General features: G+C 43.2%; 1 protein-coding gene across 1 annotated transcript in view; it reads right to left on the bottom strand.

Moving 5' to 3' along the window:
• Positions 1-1,420: 1,420 nt before the first annotated feature.
• The window catches only part of LOC111144320 (eukaryotic translation initiation factor 4E family member 3), a 39,825-nt gene continuing 23,149 nt past the window's right edge, over positions 1,421-18,096 (bottom strand). Inside the window, exons 3-7 of the mRNA XM_022498563.1 lie at positions 13,867-13,961; positions 12,298-12,358; positions 9,608-9,674; positions 6,047-6,202; positions 1,421-1,693 (exon numbers count right to left, since the gene is read on the bottom strand). Coding sequence (XP_022354271.1) covers positions 1,647-1,693; positions 6,047-6,202; positions 9,608-9,674; positions 12,298-12,358; positions 13,867-13,892 — 357 coding nt within the window. The 5' untranslated portion in view covers positions 13,893-13,961 and the 3' untranslated portion in view covers positions 1,421-1,646. The remainder of the gene's footprint in view (positions 1,694-6,046; positions 6,203-9,607; positions 9,675-12,297; positions 12,359-13,866; positions 13,962-18,096) is intronic.

Consider the following 18,096-nt stretch of genomic DNA (forward strand, 5'->3'; position numbering starts at 1 on the left):
TCTGAAATCGCTGAGGAAAGTCAGTTTAGAAACAAAGGAAGTTTTCATGACTGTGATCATTGAGATTATGGTTGATACGGTTAGCAATGCAAGTGAAGGGCACAACTTTTATAAATAGATATCGTTGGAAGTATTTAAAAATGTTTGATGGGAGAATTTTATTTACAAACACAGGCTGGAGGCTTGAAGAGGCCCCACCTCTCTCTGCTGGTCGATACTGCAAGAGGTATTAAAAATCCTGGGTACAATGAAGTTCTGAGCACAGGGTCCTTTCTGTGACATGTATAAGCATGCACTAGCTCCCTGGACTCAGAAAAAGCCAGGAAGAGGAAGTGTCTTCAAATGGCCCTGCCTTTTTCAAATAACAGCAGTAGGAGGCTTGGCAGAGTCGAGAGAGGGAAATTGGCACATTTTGGAAAGAGTCTCAGTGTTCCAGAGGGTAGCCGTTTCCTTCTACTAAAACCGGCATTTCTTTGGTAACATAATACAATATATATCAACAATTCCAAAAATTAATATCAACAGAATGCACTCTACGTTCCACTTTGCCAATGTTCACATTCATCCTGGAAATGAGATTTACCTTCCTGCTCCTAAATGACAAAGGCAGGGGAGAGCTACCCAGGCAGGAAGACTATTGATTATTGGAAATCATATACAATGTGAGCAGGAAAAAGGGATAATCTAACAAAGTGTGTTTGAAAGGATTTGGAAAGCCCTAAATGGGCACACACATCCAAAATTCAGAAGTAGCTTTAATGCAAAGAATTACAATACCTCTAACTCTTCAAATCAGAAATACAAGGTCTCCTACCCGGAGAAATCCATTGCCACCACTCTATGCCTATCCTTCGAGAAGGCCAAATTGAAATTCTGGTTAGAAATACTTCCACAGATGGTGTGAAGACCTCGAGTTTGATTTATATCCTGAAATATTCAACTGTGATTATAGTTTTCATGTTCGGCAACCCAACTATTATTTTCCTTTTATTGCTAAAAAAAAATTTAAAAAGGAAAAATAAAAGATGTGTGTGCTGTCAGTGCAAAATCAGATTAAGTATGGTTTTTCTTTTCCCTGGGACAGAAAAAACAATGCCCAGTGCACAGTCTTAAGGAATGTGTCACAACAAATAATCAAGACAGGTTTCACCAAGCTAGTATTCCTCCAAGTACAGTGTGGTTTTCAAAAGCAGTATTGTCACGATTAGGCATAGTCTCATGAACTAGGTACAGCAGAGCTACTCAAAGGGAAACCGATTTCTTGTGCCTCAATGAAAGGGGAGTGTAGAAAATAATAATTAGATTGAATAAGGAAATTTAAAAGGAAATAAAGAACAACAACAACAACAAAAAAAAAAACCCAAAAAAACCCAGAGTGAAAAGAACAGAGAATTTAGAAAGCAAAAGAGAGAGAGAGAGGAAAAAAAAAAAAGAAAAAAGCAAGTAATGTGACGGTAGAAACCCACACAGTCCCCCCAACCCCACCTGCTACTTTGAGCCCTAATCGCCCCGTCTGCAAGGACAGAAACCCACTCTACATGGACCAGCATCGGGCTTCGGCAAGTCTTCTCTTCACTCTCCCTCCTGTTAAGACCGTTTCCAAAACCAATCAGCAAAGGACAAAGAATTCTTTACAGAGTGTGCAATTAGTGTTTTCCACGTCCACCTTCAAAAGCATGATGCTCTTCATGGGCTAAAGGACAGAAAAAAACAAAAAAGAAAAAAAGGAAAGAAAACTTTAAGCAAAGGATGGGGCAACCCTTCTCTAAGGCATCTCATTCAGTTTCCCCAAAGGCTGGCAAGAACGCAAATACCTTTTTGTGCCAGTAACTGTTAGCTAAGGCGTGCATTTCCTGAGAAACGTAATCATGAAAATTAAAACAAGGAATAAACAAGCAATGGGCATGCTGCCTGTTTCTTCTTGCTGTGCCGAGAGGATGAGTAATCCCCACGAGCTGATGAAGAGAATATGCAGGACCTCCAATGCTATGGGGTGGGGGGAGAATGTGCCCCACGGGATGCACAGGGTGGGGGAACCCAATGTTACCCACACCAGAGCCGTGCAAGGACCTATCTTTAGAAATAAAATAAAACAAAACCAAAGCAAAGCAAAGAATAACACAAGTGGGTAAGCAGTCCTATCACATCCCCCCACCTCTGAGCACCCTCTGTGGGAAATGAAATTTCATAAAACGGATGGGACTTTTATTTTTCCCACTCATGTTGTTCATTTTTTTTTCCCCTCAGTCCTGTTGTCTGGCTTGCAAAGTCACTAATTACAGCTAGGGACCCTAGGATAAAAAATGGCGCTATCAAAGATACTTTTCAAAGACTTAAAATTTTATAAAGAAGTGGGAAATAAGACATTCATAATACATATAACATTTTCTTCAAGGCAAAAAAGGCCAAGTGTGAAAGTCCACTTCCTGGAATCTGACTAACATCGTCATTAGATTATCTTCTCTTGAAGGGCAAAGTTGCTCCAGCTTGGGTCTGATAAAGCCCAAGGCAACTCACAATTCTCTGTGCTTCGTCTCCCTCTGTCCTCCCCCTGCGGACTGTGCATGATGTCCTAGGAAGGCACGGATGGGCTGGCCCATTCCACCTGTCAAGCCCCTCCCATTTCTCTGTCTTTAATAAAGACTAAGTTCTTCAGACTAGTGTCTGCAGGGGTGAAGCGGTGGGCACAGGGACCATTTTCCCTTCAGGATCATCCTGGATGTTCGCCCCAACCTCTTCTTCATTTGGATAAAATCCTGGGGGAATCATACCTATTAGCTCCCAGGGTTACTGTGGGTTGGCCAAATTCCCAAGGAGACTCTACAATCCCAAATGATTTAACTGAATGCTTTTCGCATGTAGAACTTTACAAAGATCCCCTACCCCCTCCCCTCCCCTTTTTTCTCTTGAAAACCGATTTTTAGGGTTGGTACTGAAGCAAATATGGTTTGTTCTGCAGTGCCACAGGGTCGGGTAGGGGAGGCCCAGACCTCTTGGTGACGCTGGGCTCCAAGTGAGGAACTGAGACATATGGATTGGGCCGGGATTTTCATGACTCTGAGTGTGAGGACAGTCTGCGGCAGTCATCGCTGAGACATGGAAGTTGTGTAACTGTCACGGGCTATGGAGCTAGCTGAAGAGAACATTCAGAACTGGGGGAGTCCTGCGAGACAGAAGTTCTTCCAGCCTTGGGTTAGCCTTGGTGGGAAGAGAATATAGAATTCTTGAAACTGGGAGTCAAGAGATCTTGCTCCAGAAAGGGGCGAGAATAAGTATTTTGCGCTAGGCCGTGTGTTCTCTGTCCCAACAGTGAACTCTGCCACCGTCGGCACCGAGCAGCCGTACGCGGTATGTGCACGAACGGGCGCCGCTAGGCACCCATACACTTTATCTATATATGGACACGGAAATTTGAATTTCATACAATTTTCATGTGCTACGAAATGTCGTTCTTCCCCTGATTTTTTCCAACCATTTAAAGATGTGAAAACCATTCTTAGCTGCAGCCCCTACTGAAGAAGGCAAGGAGGGGGCAGATTTGGCTAAAGGTTCCTAGTGTGCCAACCTCTGCGCTAAATAATTCTCCCATCAGAAAGGATGTCATTCAGCTGCTCTGAAGAACATAACGGATGGGTGTGGGGTGTGGGAAAGGTCTCCCTGTACATCGTGAGTGTCTCCGTCAAATAATTAATCTGTGTCCAAATCCTGTATAGCTTAACAACAGCCCACTCATCTCCCCTGCTTGGAGGCCTTGACCCAAGACGTTTGGGTTCTTTCCACATGGGAAATCTGCCATGTCACCTAGCTTCTGTACACTTGTGAATACTAACACAGGATCCTGTTAACAAGACAGAATCAAAGCATGGAGTTGGCCATTCCTAACAGCTCACGCTACGACTGTTTTTCATCATGCTGTGAATAAGATTTCTGCCCAAACCTCATTTTTCCAAATCAATTCTGCAGCACGTGGTGTATAATAATCCTACTGAGTAAAGGACTGCCTGCTTTATATAAAATAAAGAGAATTGCTTGTTTTTTCCAATTCAAATTTTTATTTGAATAATCTTTGAGTCTTTAAATGTTAATTTATGCCATTAAAATATGGATTTCTACAGAGACCCTAGCCAGTTCTGCATTACTCACAAACTTCACAATGGCATCTATCTTTAGGGCAACTAGTCAGCTTGATTCAACTGGCCAGGTTGCAACTTCTCCCCTTTGCTTGGCTTGCCCTCCCCCTTCCTCCCCAAGCCATCATAACAACTAAGCAGTGACTCATCCATGTTCGGTCTTACCTGATTATTACCAGTGCCCTAACAACTCTCCTAACCACTCTATGGCTTCATTTTCTAGTGAAATACTCCTATCATCTTGGACCTGCTGTGAACTGTGTTACTTGGAAATTTAATCAGAGAATTTTGAAGCAGAAGGAACCTTGGAGATCATTTAAGACCAACCTCCTCAATAGTCTGATGACAAAGTAAAAGGATAAGAAAAGTGTGATCTGCTCGAGGTCCCATGGTTGAAGGGGAACAAAAATTCAGAGGGCCTGACTTGATGATTCCAAATTTGCTTCTCTCCTCTTTTGAGTTGAATGTGGGGTAGGTTCAAAGGTGGGAAAGACTCCTGTCGCCCCATTCATGAGTGGCCATGAAATATACTTCCTTCCAGAGAGTTAGTCTTATGAAGCAGAAAAAACAAGAAAAGACCCTTGGTGACCTTTCAATTAATATGTGGGTTGAAATACAATTAGGGTTCCCCAAGGACTGAAAATTGTATCTACAAATGTGCAGTTGCCACACTGCACAGCCAAGAATCCACTTCGGCAGGGCCATTTTTCTGTCTCTTTTATTGAAACTTTCATTTAAAATTCAGGAGCTAAGCACCTGCTGAATATCTACAGCAACGTATCAGTCTTGTTGCTTAAAATCTAAATCCCTTGGTCTGTGATTTTATGATTCCTTCGAGGGAGGCCTTTGTTTTAATAACCTCTGTCATACTAAGACAATCCCAAAAGAACATTTGATTTTTTTTTTTTCCCTCCTTTTTGGCAAGGGGTTGGGAAAAGTGAAACAATAATGGAGTGTATTTCAACAAGACTGAGATGCACTCCTCACCCCACATCAGAAGACCCCTGGCATCAATAATACATCATAGTTTAATTGGGAGTCTTTTATTTTTCTCTCTTGGTGATTATAAAATAATACTTATCATCAAAGGCATCTTAGAGTCAATGAAATTCCACACAGTTAAAAAAAAAACAAAACAAAACAACACTGGGTTATTGACTCTTGGAATGGTTTGGGAAACGGGAATTTATCAGACGTATGTAGAGGGCTGTCAGTACTTTTCTTGAACTCACTGTTAAAAGTGTGACCTGCAGTTTGATCTACCAAACATTCATTTAATCGCACTAAGCTGTTTTCATTATGAAAAAGATGACTTTTTCAAAAGAGCACACAAAAGCAATGAACATGAATCATGATGGAAACAATGGGTCCACACACCTATTCATACTGTTAACATTTCACCACTGTGCGTGAATTCTCTTTCGTTCTGTGTCACAGTCCTCCGTAATGAGGAAGTATGAGCATTTCAGTAGCACATTCAATCACCCCTGCGCTCAGAACGAGTTCCTCCAAAATATAGATGTTATACATTATAAATTCCTGTTTACGAAGGGATGATTGAATATCTACCTGCCAGCTCATATAACAGAATTCCTGTTATTCTTGTTTCAAACAGAAGGTAATTTTTTCCTGAGAGTGACAAATTTAAGGTCAGGTTTAAATTTCCGAAATAACCAAAACAACACATATCACCTTTTCTGATCCATGTGTTTGCGTGACAATAAAAGCTCATTTTAATTTCTTGAGACTGAACCTTTTTTTTTTTTTTTTAACACTTACATGTATTTTATCGAATTATTTTCTGGATTATAAAATTTTGAGTGATTCTGCCTTCACCTCATTTGCAACATAGTCTCTATCTTTAAAAGTAATCATAGAATAAACTAGAGAGTAATAACTGAAAATAGAGCACTTACGTTTATAAAATACTGCTTTAAAAGATATGTGGGGCAGAAGTTCATAGATCTTTTCTAACACGGTCGCTTCACCCACTAGAGAGGCGTTTACATTCCAGACTTGGACGACATCTTCCCGGTCCCGAACGCTGACACTGACTCCTATGACTTCGTCATCTGAGGGGAAGGCAGGGAAGAAAGAAATGAGCAGTAATTCCAAGTCTGTCTGCGTTGTTTCTTAAGCACTTATCATCATAGCTGTAAGTTACGGATAAGATAATAAAAAGGTGGCACGAGAGAACATATGATAAATACTGTTTCTAAGGGGAACCGCTGGACAAAAAGCAAGTTAGTGGACAAAAGCTGCAACAGGCACATCACACTGACCCAGGGACTTAGATAAACATCGTGTTCCAGCCAAACGAATTTTCCAGATAAGTAATTTATCCTTTTTAACATGTTACCAAAGTTTTTTGACTTATTTCTTTGTCTGTTTTGAGGAGACTTTTTCTAAAATGGGTTGCATAATGCTCTGTCCTCTGAAAGCCAAGTGAACTCAAATGAACTTTTCCTCGATGCTTGACTGTCTTTGTTAAGAACAGCAAGTATTTCTCTGGACTTCCTGCCAAGTGTTCAGAGATCGTGGGGTGGTTAGTGCTATTTGCCCCAATCCTAACTGGACCCAGATCACGTGTTCCTAGCTGCTCATTCTGTTTCTGTGTGGTTTGCTTGTCTGCCCCTTCCCTTTTCATGCTTTCTGCTCCCCAGCGATTCTCTCCGGCTCCTCCCCTTCAGGTTTTGGCGTTCTGAACTTTGGGCTAGAGAACCAATGACCACCTGTCAGCGCTGTGTATAAACTGAGAGTAAGTATCTTCTGAGTGTGGCTCTGCTAGTCTAGTACTTCTGTGAATGGACATTAAAGCATTCATCGATACTGATTCGTGTAGGTCTGTTATCTATTTTTAACTAGATTCTGGGTTGGGGGCTACTCTGTAGATATTTGAGAATGGCGGCCAGATAAGGAAGGCTCTGGACAATCATATGCTTCCTTGCACCCACTCTGTGTCCTTTAATTTGTGGCAAAATTACAGGAATAAAGGGTTTTCACTCCTGGTTTATGTGCTCATGCCATATTAATGAAATAGGGTTGGCACTCTGTACCTGAGTGCCCAGGATCTATAAACAAAATGCAAAAGATGAGCAGTATCAAAATTAGGAAATTTTGCTTTAGTTAATATGCTTTGTCTAATTTGCCTAATTTGCTCTAAATCTGTGCATCTAAATATTTATATCATCAATTTTTCCAATTGTCTTCTGGGGGTTAAAACATTCCAGTATTCTAATATAATTTAAAAGAGGGCACGTCTAATTTACTACAGGAATTCATCTTTAGTAAAATAATTCCTTTGTTTCCTCCTTCCTTCCCTCCACTCCTTCATTCACTTCCTCCCTCCCTCCCTTCTTTCCTTCTAATTGTGTACGACTTGACACTAAATTGATGCCATTTATATCACCATTTAAAAACAGGCAAGATTGGCTTATGGTATCAGAAGCCAGACTGGTGGCCACCTTTGGGAGGAAGGGAGAGAAAGAAGGGATTCTAGGGCACGAGTAATATTGCACTTGCTCCCTGATCTGGATGCAGTTTTGGGGATCTATTGCCTTTGTGACTATTTATCAAGCTATACACATTACAAGTTGTGTACTTTTTGGTATGTATATCACATTTAAATCAAAATTTCAAGAAAAAAAAAATAGGAAGGACCTAATTCCAGCCATCCTTTAGCCAAGAGAAACACTGTTGCATCAAAAATTTTTAGTTCAGGTTTCTCATTTTTGAATTTACGCCTGCAACGGGCACTTGGTCGAGCTCAAGAACCTATGTGAACGGAAAATCAGCACATCAAGAGGGAAGCCCTGTGCATGTATTTTCATTACCATTTTCGAGAATGGCCATGAAGACACTAGATCAGCCTTTTAGGGAAACATCAGCATTCTTCGGTCTTTGGGGATGGCCCATTTCTACACTCTTGGCCAGAGAGTGCTGTAATTGATGGCTGTTGGATCTGCTGAGCCGTCCAGATTTCAGTTTGGCTTGGCTCTTGATAACCAGGCGGCTCCTACCAGCCTAGCACTTTCAGAAGCGGCATGGTCAAAGGCTTCAACTCTTAAGCAAAGGCAGATCTGTCAGCAATCATGTAATATTCATAAGTAGAATCGACCAGCAAAACCCTAATTATTTTAGGGGACTGGCAGAAGAGCGAGGAGGAGCCACTGTTTAAAGATGGGGGAAGTGAGGCTTGGAGAGACTGGCCAGCTCGCTCCAGGTGGCAGAGCGGGGCTCACAGCAGAGCTAACGTGTAACACACTGTTAATGGTGCACCCGTTTCCTAAGTCAACTACGGAACAACAGGCCTTCTTTACTCAATCCTGCCTGTTTATTATTACTTAGACTGTTTTCCCGAGGTTCTGGAAACAGGGATAATTTGCACAGGAAACTTCCTCTCCCAGGAATTTATGTGTTTATAATTATGCCTAGGACATATTTTTGGCTCCATATCGTGAAGTTGCTAACTATTCCCTGTTAACATAGAAGGAATCTGTACTTTTAAGACAATTTCCTCTCATCCCAGGTTTTGTCTGAAGGGAACGAAAACTGGTATAATAAGGAAGCAAAACAAAAGGAGAATTATGGAAACTGCTAGTAAGTGAATTTGAAGGTTGCCAGGCAATGACTTGGCCTGAGGGGGGGTGCCCAAAGTTAGCACCATCTAAGACACCTGGGGACTAATTAATCAGTACTAATTAGCTAAGAAAAAAATTTAACTCAAAGCTGAACAGGTAAAGTGTTATTTTAAATGTCACCTCAGAAGGGTTCTGAAGGAACAAGCCGGGAAGAAAACAAAATGTTAAGCATGCAATTCAACTCTTCTCTTTGAGTGGTTTCATCACAAAAACAAAGTAATATAAAAGTGGACTTTACGGAGGCTCTGAGAAATTCACCCAGTATTTGAAAATGTCTGAGGACCTTCTATCTGAGCTTCTGTTGTGGGGTTACAAGTCCCGGGGTGAGCACATCCCCTCCTCGCCTTTGTAAGTCTCTTTGAGCAGGGGCCCAAGAGTGGGACAGGAGGAAGGGAGAAAAACCAGGGGGGACACAAGGGACTATGCTGGTGTCACTCCACACTCCACTAGACACCACTTACCCCTCTGGAAGAACTGGAATGAGAAGTCTAACCCAAACTGTGTCAAGAACCAACTGATACTAAATTTTCTTTTCTTTCCTTTTCACCTATTGATTTTAGACAGATGTTCGTGGATACTACTAACATGAGCTATGTGAGGAAAAAGATATGTACATACACATATGTACATACATTTAACACACATAAATATGTACGTGTACATACACATATGACACAACATGCCATTATCACATGAAAAAAACCTGTAACTTCACAGTTACCAAGTAAAGAACTTCGAAACAGGTCAAAAGTCAAACACGCAGAAACAAACGTCTCCAAGTGACAAGCACAAGCCAAGCAGACAGGAGCAGGTGACCGACGGCATGGGCTTCTTTACCTGCAGCGGCACAGTCTGTGAACTGTTCCCCGATTGTCGCTAACAACAACTCTTTCCAAACTGTGGACTGGCATGGGAAAAGAATAAAAAACAGCAAACAAAACAAAACAAAAAAACAAACCAAAACCAAAACAAAAACAAAAAACCAAAACCAAAAAAAAACAAAACAAAACAAAAAAACAAAACCAGAAATAAAAAAACAAAAACCAATAACAACACATATATTTTTAGACAAGTATCTTCAACAAGTCACATTTCTTTCAGTTTCACATGCATTGTTCATATCCATTATTTGGAGCCCACACACATCCCCGGGTCACAGGTGTCAACACTCAATAGTGGCATATACTGTATCGCTTCACAAGTAACTTTACACAGATAGATACCAGGGATCCAAAGTCACAAACTTTATGTCCGTAACACTTTGTGTCCAAAGCCACAGAGTCAATCTCTAGTGAAACCATGATGAAGTCCAAAAGAATGGGATGGGTGGGTGGGTAATGCTTTCAAATGACTTAGAAGGTTCCAATTCCTTGAGCTTTCACGGATTCAAAATGTATCAATTGATTAGAGTTGAAAGCTATTAGTAAAATCCTTCTCTCCAAAACCCTCCCTTGCCCTCTGTTTTTCTGGCAGTTTACGAGGTACTTAAGAGGTTACCACAGTGATGAGCTCTTAAGGAAGTTCAGAGACTTGCAAATTGCCATCCAGCGGAGACACACTGCTACGTCAAGGGGCAGAACTTGTGTGTGTGCACGCGTCTCTTGGAAGACTCAGTTCGTGTTCCCACCCACCTCCTGCAAGTGAGAAACCTGGAGTCCCTTCTACCCAAGGGACTACTGGGACCACTCAGGCCAGCCAGTCAACGGCCAGCAAGCACTCACAGGCAGCTGGGGGCCTAAAAGTTCTCACAGTTAATCCCCCTCACAAAGCTCTTGGTCCCATGTATCTTCCTTGCCAGAGCTAACAGGCCTCAAACTCTCCCAGAACTGGGTTTGAACCTTGCCAGGCTGCTTGGTCGGGGAGCGGACGGACTAAGGGAACATCAGTTTCCTCAGGTGAATGGGGAATAACAACAGGCTGATCTCCCAGGGTTGCTGTGACCATGAAATTAGTCAACAAATGTATTCAAAGGGCTTAGCACTGCGACTGCAGCAAAAGAAGTTAATACTTAAAATCTGTTCCACAAATAGCAACAAGTTTGCTCTATGCCAGGTGCTCGCTACATATTAACTATAAATAATGGTGTTTATTACTATGTCCTAATACATTGAAAGCAGCCTAGCTGAATTTTTAACCAAGATGGTAGCTGTTAAGCACCAGGAGCTTTCACTCGCAAGGAGGAATGTATTTTCCCTTTTCTAGATGCTCCCTTTGGCTCTGCTGGTCTCCCTTCTGGAAATCATCCTCTCCATTCTCTATGTCCCACCTGTGGTGTCTTACACTTTCATGATGAAGCTGAGAGCCTTGCAAGTAAGTTAGGGGAAAGGGGAGGTTCCCTCCCCCGCTGTGACATCAGACAAGGTTGGCCCACCAGACCCCACTCCTCCACAAGTGACAGTGAGTGAAAAGGACACCTGTACAGACGTGAATGTGCTAGTATCTGTGACGGCAGATGGACGAGGAGAGAAAGGACGAATGTGCCCGTCAGCTACCGTTCACCACACGCTGACATCACACATTTGTATCTACCAGAACTCAAAGTCTGGTGTGAGTCAATCAAGCACAAGAAAAGGAAACTGTGCTCTTGCTGAAATTAAAAACAACTTACGTTCTCTCCTCTTAAAGAGAGGGGCAGGAGGAGCTTCGCAGGCCTTGCCTGGTGGTTGGCTGCCCTGACATTTTTGCGAAAGCCAAGGAACAGGCAAATCCTGGAGCTATGCATCTTGCTGACAGTCTGCTTCATTAACAAATAAATCTGGTCACATCTTTAGGTTTGTGCTTATAGGGAAATGACTCAAACCTATGGGTCTCTGGAGACACTGTAATTCTTTGAGTTTATCCACATGAAAGAAACCATGAAGAGGTGACTCAGGTAGCTTCTGCCCTTTCATCCATTTTCAAAGAAGTGTTTTGGTTTCCCAAAGCTTAAGAATGGGTTCGAATGTTCACGTTTTAGTCAGAATGATGAATTTGAGCCTATTCTAGAAAATCTCGGTTTCTGAGGCTTGACCACGAGAAACCAGTTGTCTCACAGGTCGTCCTACCAAGCAGACTCTCCCCTGTCCCACAGGGAGGCTGGGCACAACCTTACACGAAACCCCCTGAATGGTGTGATGTGTGGCCTCCCAAGCATCCCTGTGTCCGCACCAAGCTCAGTGGAGGAAGGACCAGCCTTGGGTGGGCAGGAATCTGCTTCTCTCTCATATACCAACTTCCATATGCTAGTCATGGCTGGTGAGGAAATGACTGCCAGCATCAGCCTTTCTGTAAAGTTTAGAAGCGTGCAGCTCTTCGGAATTTACGATACAGTCCCACGGCTGCACCGTTTCTGTACAGAAACACGGTACTACATTTTCAAGGTGACACTGGGAGGCAGAAATTCATGAAGGTCAGAACAGATTTTCTCACCCCCAGTCCTGCTCTGAGACGACCAAGTGGGCTGCCTAAAAAGCCCGAGATGTTCACCACAAGCAGTCAACAACAACCCAGCCACAGCCAGTTCTAGAAGGGGACTGGAACAAACCTACCGTGCTGTCCTTGGGGACTTTCATCTTCCATACGCCACCCTTCGCATTACTCTCCTCTTCCCTGGATCAGAGACCGAGGTTTGAAATTAGACTCAAGGATTAAGTAACTCTACATGCATTTAATTTATCCACAGATGGCATTAAAAATGACAAACAATGGAACATTCTTCAATAAACTCTCCCGCAGCCCTTTTACTATAAAAGGAAGTGGAGGAAAGAAAAAGAAAGGGGGTGAAGATGGGAAGGGAAGAAAGTGGGATTCAGTGGCCACAAGGGCAGGGGTGGCGATGGGCTACAAGCTGTTCACCCTGAAGCAGGCGGCGATGAGAGGTTCCCTATGCTATCTGGGGAAGGACAATCAATACAAGTGCTTTACATGCGTGAAAGCCATTACGCTTCAGCACCGCATTCATGGCATTGCCTCGTCCAAGTCTCATATCGACCTTCTACTCTATGCCTAATAGGAGACTCGTCCCCTGTGGTGGGCACTCGCCATGATTTCCTATTTAGTATCTGCTTGCTCATCTGGTAAAAGCGCCCCAATTTCCCTTTAAGGAGCTATTTGTCCCCTACTTCTATGTCAGAACCATTCTGATAGGGCTGATGCCACATCCTAGCCTCAAAGATGGGCTTCTAACCCAGGTTTGCCTATGAAAATACTGCCTCTTTCTAGTCCTCGGGATTGCCCAGTGATGGAAAGAACCCGTGGTGGGCCATGACAGCCAGCCCTGGCATCACGTGGGGTCTGGTGAAGGCTGAGAGTGATAAACTTGGAGGGTATAAGACTGCAGCTCCCAAGACCCATGCTGCCACTCTGGAGGCAGAGCCTCTCTGAAAAATTACACCAACTCTAAGGAAAGCAAAGCAAATCTGATGGAGTGTGTCAGATTCCTAATAACATCTGAGCGCTCGGGTATGGCAGAAATCAGCCCTACCAGGGACGTCTCCGTTACTTAGAACACACAAGGGACACGATATACGAGTTTATTACTAATTGGGACTCCAGGGCAAGCAAACTGGCTCATCGTCTACTACTGTCATCCTGACACCAAGCTATTAAAGAAGGATCCCTTCCTCTAGACCCTGGGCTGTGCCTGATTCCCACACTTTTGTGGGGTCCATGTGAGAGATGTTTCTGAGGTTCGACCGTACAGCAGACGTGCATACTCCACCTGACCCTCTCATCTCCCAGTAGCCTAGAAGCTTCTGCACCCCACTGTCTAGGTCACTATCGTGCAAATGAAAGAACAAACCAAAATGCAGCAACACCCCCTACAAAGGAGCTGCATCATAAGTCTGGCGTGCGAACAATGACCTATTTTTGGTGAGACCACAATGGGGTGTTCAGTGGGGAACACTGAGAAACCTACTCAACATCATGGAGCCCAGGGTGAAGGGGTAAGTTGGGGCGGCAGCTTCCTTTGTAATTAAGTAAGAGCTAAAATTACTTTCCATCATTACCGGGAGAAAATGACTTTGGCATTCCAATTTGGCATGAAGTAAATATTTTATGAGGTTCACAACCATTTCCCTCCCACCTTAACCTCCAATTACAAGTTAGACACTTACCAAAGTGGTCGCCTCTCTCCTCTCATTAAGTGATAACTACATCTCAGAGGCAGGCTGGTCACAGGAGGGATATTATTATACACACTCCAGAATATCTTCAAAAGAAAAACACTTTGTTTCATATACCCAGTATTGATTTACTGTGCCACTAGATTATAAAATTAATGCATTAAAGAAAAAAAAAAAGCCAGTTCTCATTAAGTCCTATCCACTTGAAATAGATTTTCTTTTCAGTAATCTTTCTAGTTTTCTGCTAGGAAATGTAACATAGCATTACAGAATGTTCCTTGCTGATGCTGGGCCAGGTTCTTCACTTCCCAGGAAGCTACGGCTATTTAACGAACTTCCCTATGCGATGTATCTGCGGGTAAACCTGGGCAAGGACCTTGCTGTTGACTTTTCCAGCAGGTGGATGGCATCTGATACAGACCTGAGTGCTGAATATATATGTAATGAACCTTATTTCCTTGTAACACAGACCACTTTCTTTCAAAGCCCAGAAGGAAACTATTCCACTTTGGGTTAGGGGATGGCTTATGGAGGAGGAGGAGGCAAAGAGAGATCACCTTATGCACTCTCTCCTTTCCTCTCCTCTCCTAGAAGATATAGGGAACAGCTCAGTTACTAAAGCAACAAGTTGCCCAAAATATGGGACCGCACGTTTCTGTCCTCTCCAAATGCATATACTGAAACCCTAACCTCCAAGGGGATGATATTAGGAGGTATGGTCTTTGGGAGCTAATGAGGTCAGAAGAATAGAGCCCCCATGATGAGATTAGTGTCCCAACAAGAAAAGAAGGAGAACAAGCCCTCTTTCTCTTTTGGATGTCTGCATACGACAAGAACATGGCTATCTGTCTATAAACCAGGAAGATGGCCTTTACCAGAACCCAACCATGCAAGCACCCTGATCTTGGACTTCTAGCCCCCAGACCTGTGAGAGATCAATGTCTACTGTTTAAGCCCTCCAGACTACAGCATTCTCTTATAGCAACTGGAACTAACTCAGATGCAGAGTGGCCTGTGGACAAAAACAGATTATACAAAAATAAGGGAATAAGAATGACACCAATAAGAGTAGTTCCTAATAGTGGCCCTGTTCTACCAACTTTTACATATGCATGTCATCTATCCTACCGACAGCCTCGTTGCGGGCACGGTTATTACTCCTATTTTATACATAAGGGAATGCAGGCATGGAGACTCATCTGCCTAAGAGTCAGTGTTTGGTATGACCACTGGGATTAGGATGAGGATTCAGTTTACAAATAAGAAAGCCCTTCCCAGACTGTTGGGAATGGGCCATCATAACACTGCATTATGAACGCTACACAAACAAGAAATACCACTCTGTGTGGTAGGGTAAGCAAAGGGTGGCTGTCTGGGTCTTCAGGTAGATCTGAGGGAAACAGCCTGAGCAACACAACAACCAGAAAAATAAATCCTAGGGCTTCTGCCATGGAGTAACATCAACGGAATGAAAGTTTATGTACGCTGAATGGTAAGTATTAGGAGTTGTTCAAGCCTGTCTGTCTGGTGTAAAAATTAAAGCCCAATTAACTTCAAGGAAAGCAACAACGAAATATAAGATAAAACTGAAAACAGGAAGCCACCCGGCAGTCGACTGGTCAGGAATACCTTGATCCCTTATCCTAAAGCGGTACCACGTAAGGAACAGCTGTAAGTAGGTTAGTCGTACCAGCAGGTCCTCAGGGAGGCGTATTGGCCCTTAGGGAGGTATTTGCCCAATAAACGGTTTGCTATTAGCGCAAACGATAACGTGACTCCGGGACTGGTCTGTGGTGTCAGGCTGAGCAGAGGTGGAATCTGAAACCAAATGGTTGGATTCCAAAATGAGTGCTCTTAACCACTCTGCTATTTCCTTTGAAAATAGTCTTGTGTGTTTTAGACACATCTTTCTGCAGTTGGGAAGCCGTGGACCAGGTCAAGGAGTCACAGAATGAGGGATGCCTGCTGAACATGTCTTTCTGCAGGGAGATGCTCTTCGCCACATTGAGTATGGTGGTAAGCTCTAGTCTGGGACTCCCGCGATAAGGTGGCAGCGACCAGTGTGGGATTTATGGATAAAAGTATGCCAGCATAAAAATCCCTGCTTTAACTAGAAGGACTTTGGTGCTGTTAAACATCAAGCCTCCTAACGGGACATCCAAACCAGAGCATCTGCCCTCTTGTCCCCCCACCCCCACCCCCACTGATGTTCCCAGGGTCTGAAGCACCTTGAAGAGAACAAGATGCTTCTCTGTGTCCAAAAAGAAATCACTCTAAGGATCGCGCTGAGGTTTGTAGTTCTTTAACGGCTTCTCTTGAAAATAAACAGACAACTGACTTTTTAGTTTTGGCCAATCTGACAGATGATGGCCCAAGAAGACACAGCAACAGACTGAATTCTGACTTCAGTACTTATGAAGGCACATCTTCACACGTTTGTGCATGAGCACAAAACAGGAGCAAAATATCTGGTGACATCACTGAAAAGAGCCCCATTTAAGAAGTACGCAGCCCTAAAGGAGTCTGTTTCTAGCCTGTTTCCAACCCCTCATCCAATATGTGGAATATTTGTTAAATTAGTTATCTGTGGTAAACTGCAGTCCAGGAGCAGAGAATCCTCCTTCTGACAGAACATCAGAAGGTCTACATACCCCTGGGTAGCTCAATTGGTTAAGCGTCTGCCTTCCGCTCAGGTCATGACCCCAGAGTCCCAGGATCAAGTCCCACATTGGGTTCCCTTTTCAGACCCTTCCCTCCCCTCATGCTTTCTCTCTCTCACTCTCTCGAATAAATAAAATTTTAAAAAAGAGAGAAAGAAAGACAGAATGTCTTAGTGCTATTTTACATGCCTTTGTCATTCCCCTCACCATGTACGCATTTTATTTTATTATCTCCCCTCATAAGAAGGGTTAGTACAGTACAATAAGGTATTCTGAGAGAGAGAGCACATTCACGTAACTTTTATTATGGTATGGAGTTATAGTTGTATTTGAGTATTAGTTATTGTTAATCTCTTCCTGTACCTAATTTTTAAATTAGACTTTATCATGAGTGTGTATGTGCAGGAAAAAAACCTACTATGTATGGGCTTCAGTACTATGCAATGTTTCACGCATCCATGGGGGGGGGACTTGGAAGGCACCCCTGCTAGATACGGGGGGGATGACCATACACATGATAGAGAAACAGCCTGAGGAAGGAGTCCAGTATTACACACTCCTGAGACTCTCCTCCTGCTTCGAGAAAGTAAAAGCGCTCTTTCGCCGGAAGTTTGAGAATTCATGATCGTGTACTCTGTAACACATTTTTAGTTTTGTTGAAAGACCTAAATTTGGGGTGCCTGGGTGGCTCAGTGGGTTAAAGCCTCTGCCTTTGGCTCAGGTCAGGATCCCAGGGTCCTGGGGTCGAGCCCCACATTGGGCTCTCTGCTCAGCAGGGAGCCTGCTTCCTCCTCTCTCTCTCTGCCTGCCTCTTTGCCTACTTGTGATCTCTGTCTGTCAAATAAATAAAATCTTTGAAAAAAAAAAGAAAAGAAAAAAAAAGACCTAAATTTTACTATCAATAGGGACTTGCCCATAGATTTCAAAAGCCTAAAGGCTTTTATAATTAATTTTTAGAATTCCTATAATTAATTCAAAGTGGCCTGCAAACAGCAGATTGGAGTAAAAGTAAGCACAACGTTGATAAATCAGAGCCAAGTGCTTTTTTCAAAAGCCTGAATGATCCCCAGGGGTGAGGGAAGGTATAAAAGTCGGGCATCCTTCATTTGGGCAAACATTGGCAGGCACCAGTCACGGGGAGGTACTGCGATGAGCTCTTGGGGGAACAGAACTGAACATGTGAGGGCCAGCCTTGGCTTACCCTCAGTGGATAAGTTCTCAAGCATCCTTCGGGGACCCTCCGTGAAGAATGGAGGCAGGGCACATGGCGGACCTGTGAAGCTGTAAATTCAAGTCTAGCTGCATTTAGGACCAGAGTTCTCAGGATCACCTTCACAGCTCATGAAGCGCTCGCAACCCTAATTTCCTCCTCTATGTATCAAGCAGATACAGCTACTGCATTGGATGATTTAATGGTTAGAGATGAAGTAAGAGTTTGTGATATGCCTCCAGCAAGAAAGCAAGGTGTGGTCAGCCTCACCAGAGAGTGTGACCAACTGATAAATCCCCAATCTACCAGTTCTGATGGGAGCAATTATGCCCCATCTGATGGTCTTCTACC

The sequence above is a fragment of the Enhydra lutris genome, unplaced genomic scaffold, assembly GCF_002288905.1.
Source record: "Enhydra lutris kenyoni isolate GAN:26980312 unplaced genomic scaffold, ASM228890v2 scaffoldscaffold10, whole genome shotgun sequence".
Lineage (NCBI taxonomy): Eukaryota > Metazoa > Chordata > Mammalia > Carnivora > Mustelidae > Enhydra > Enhydra lutris.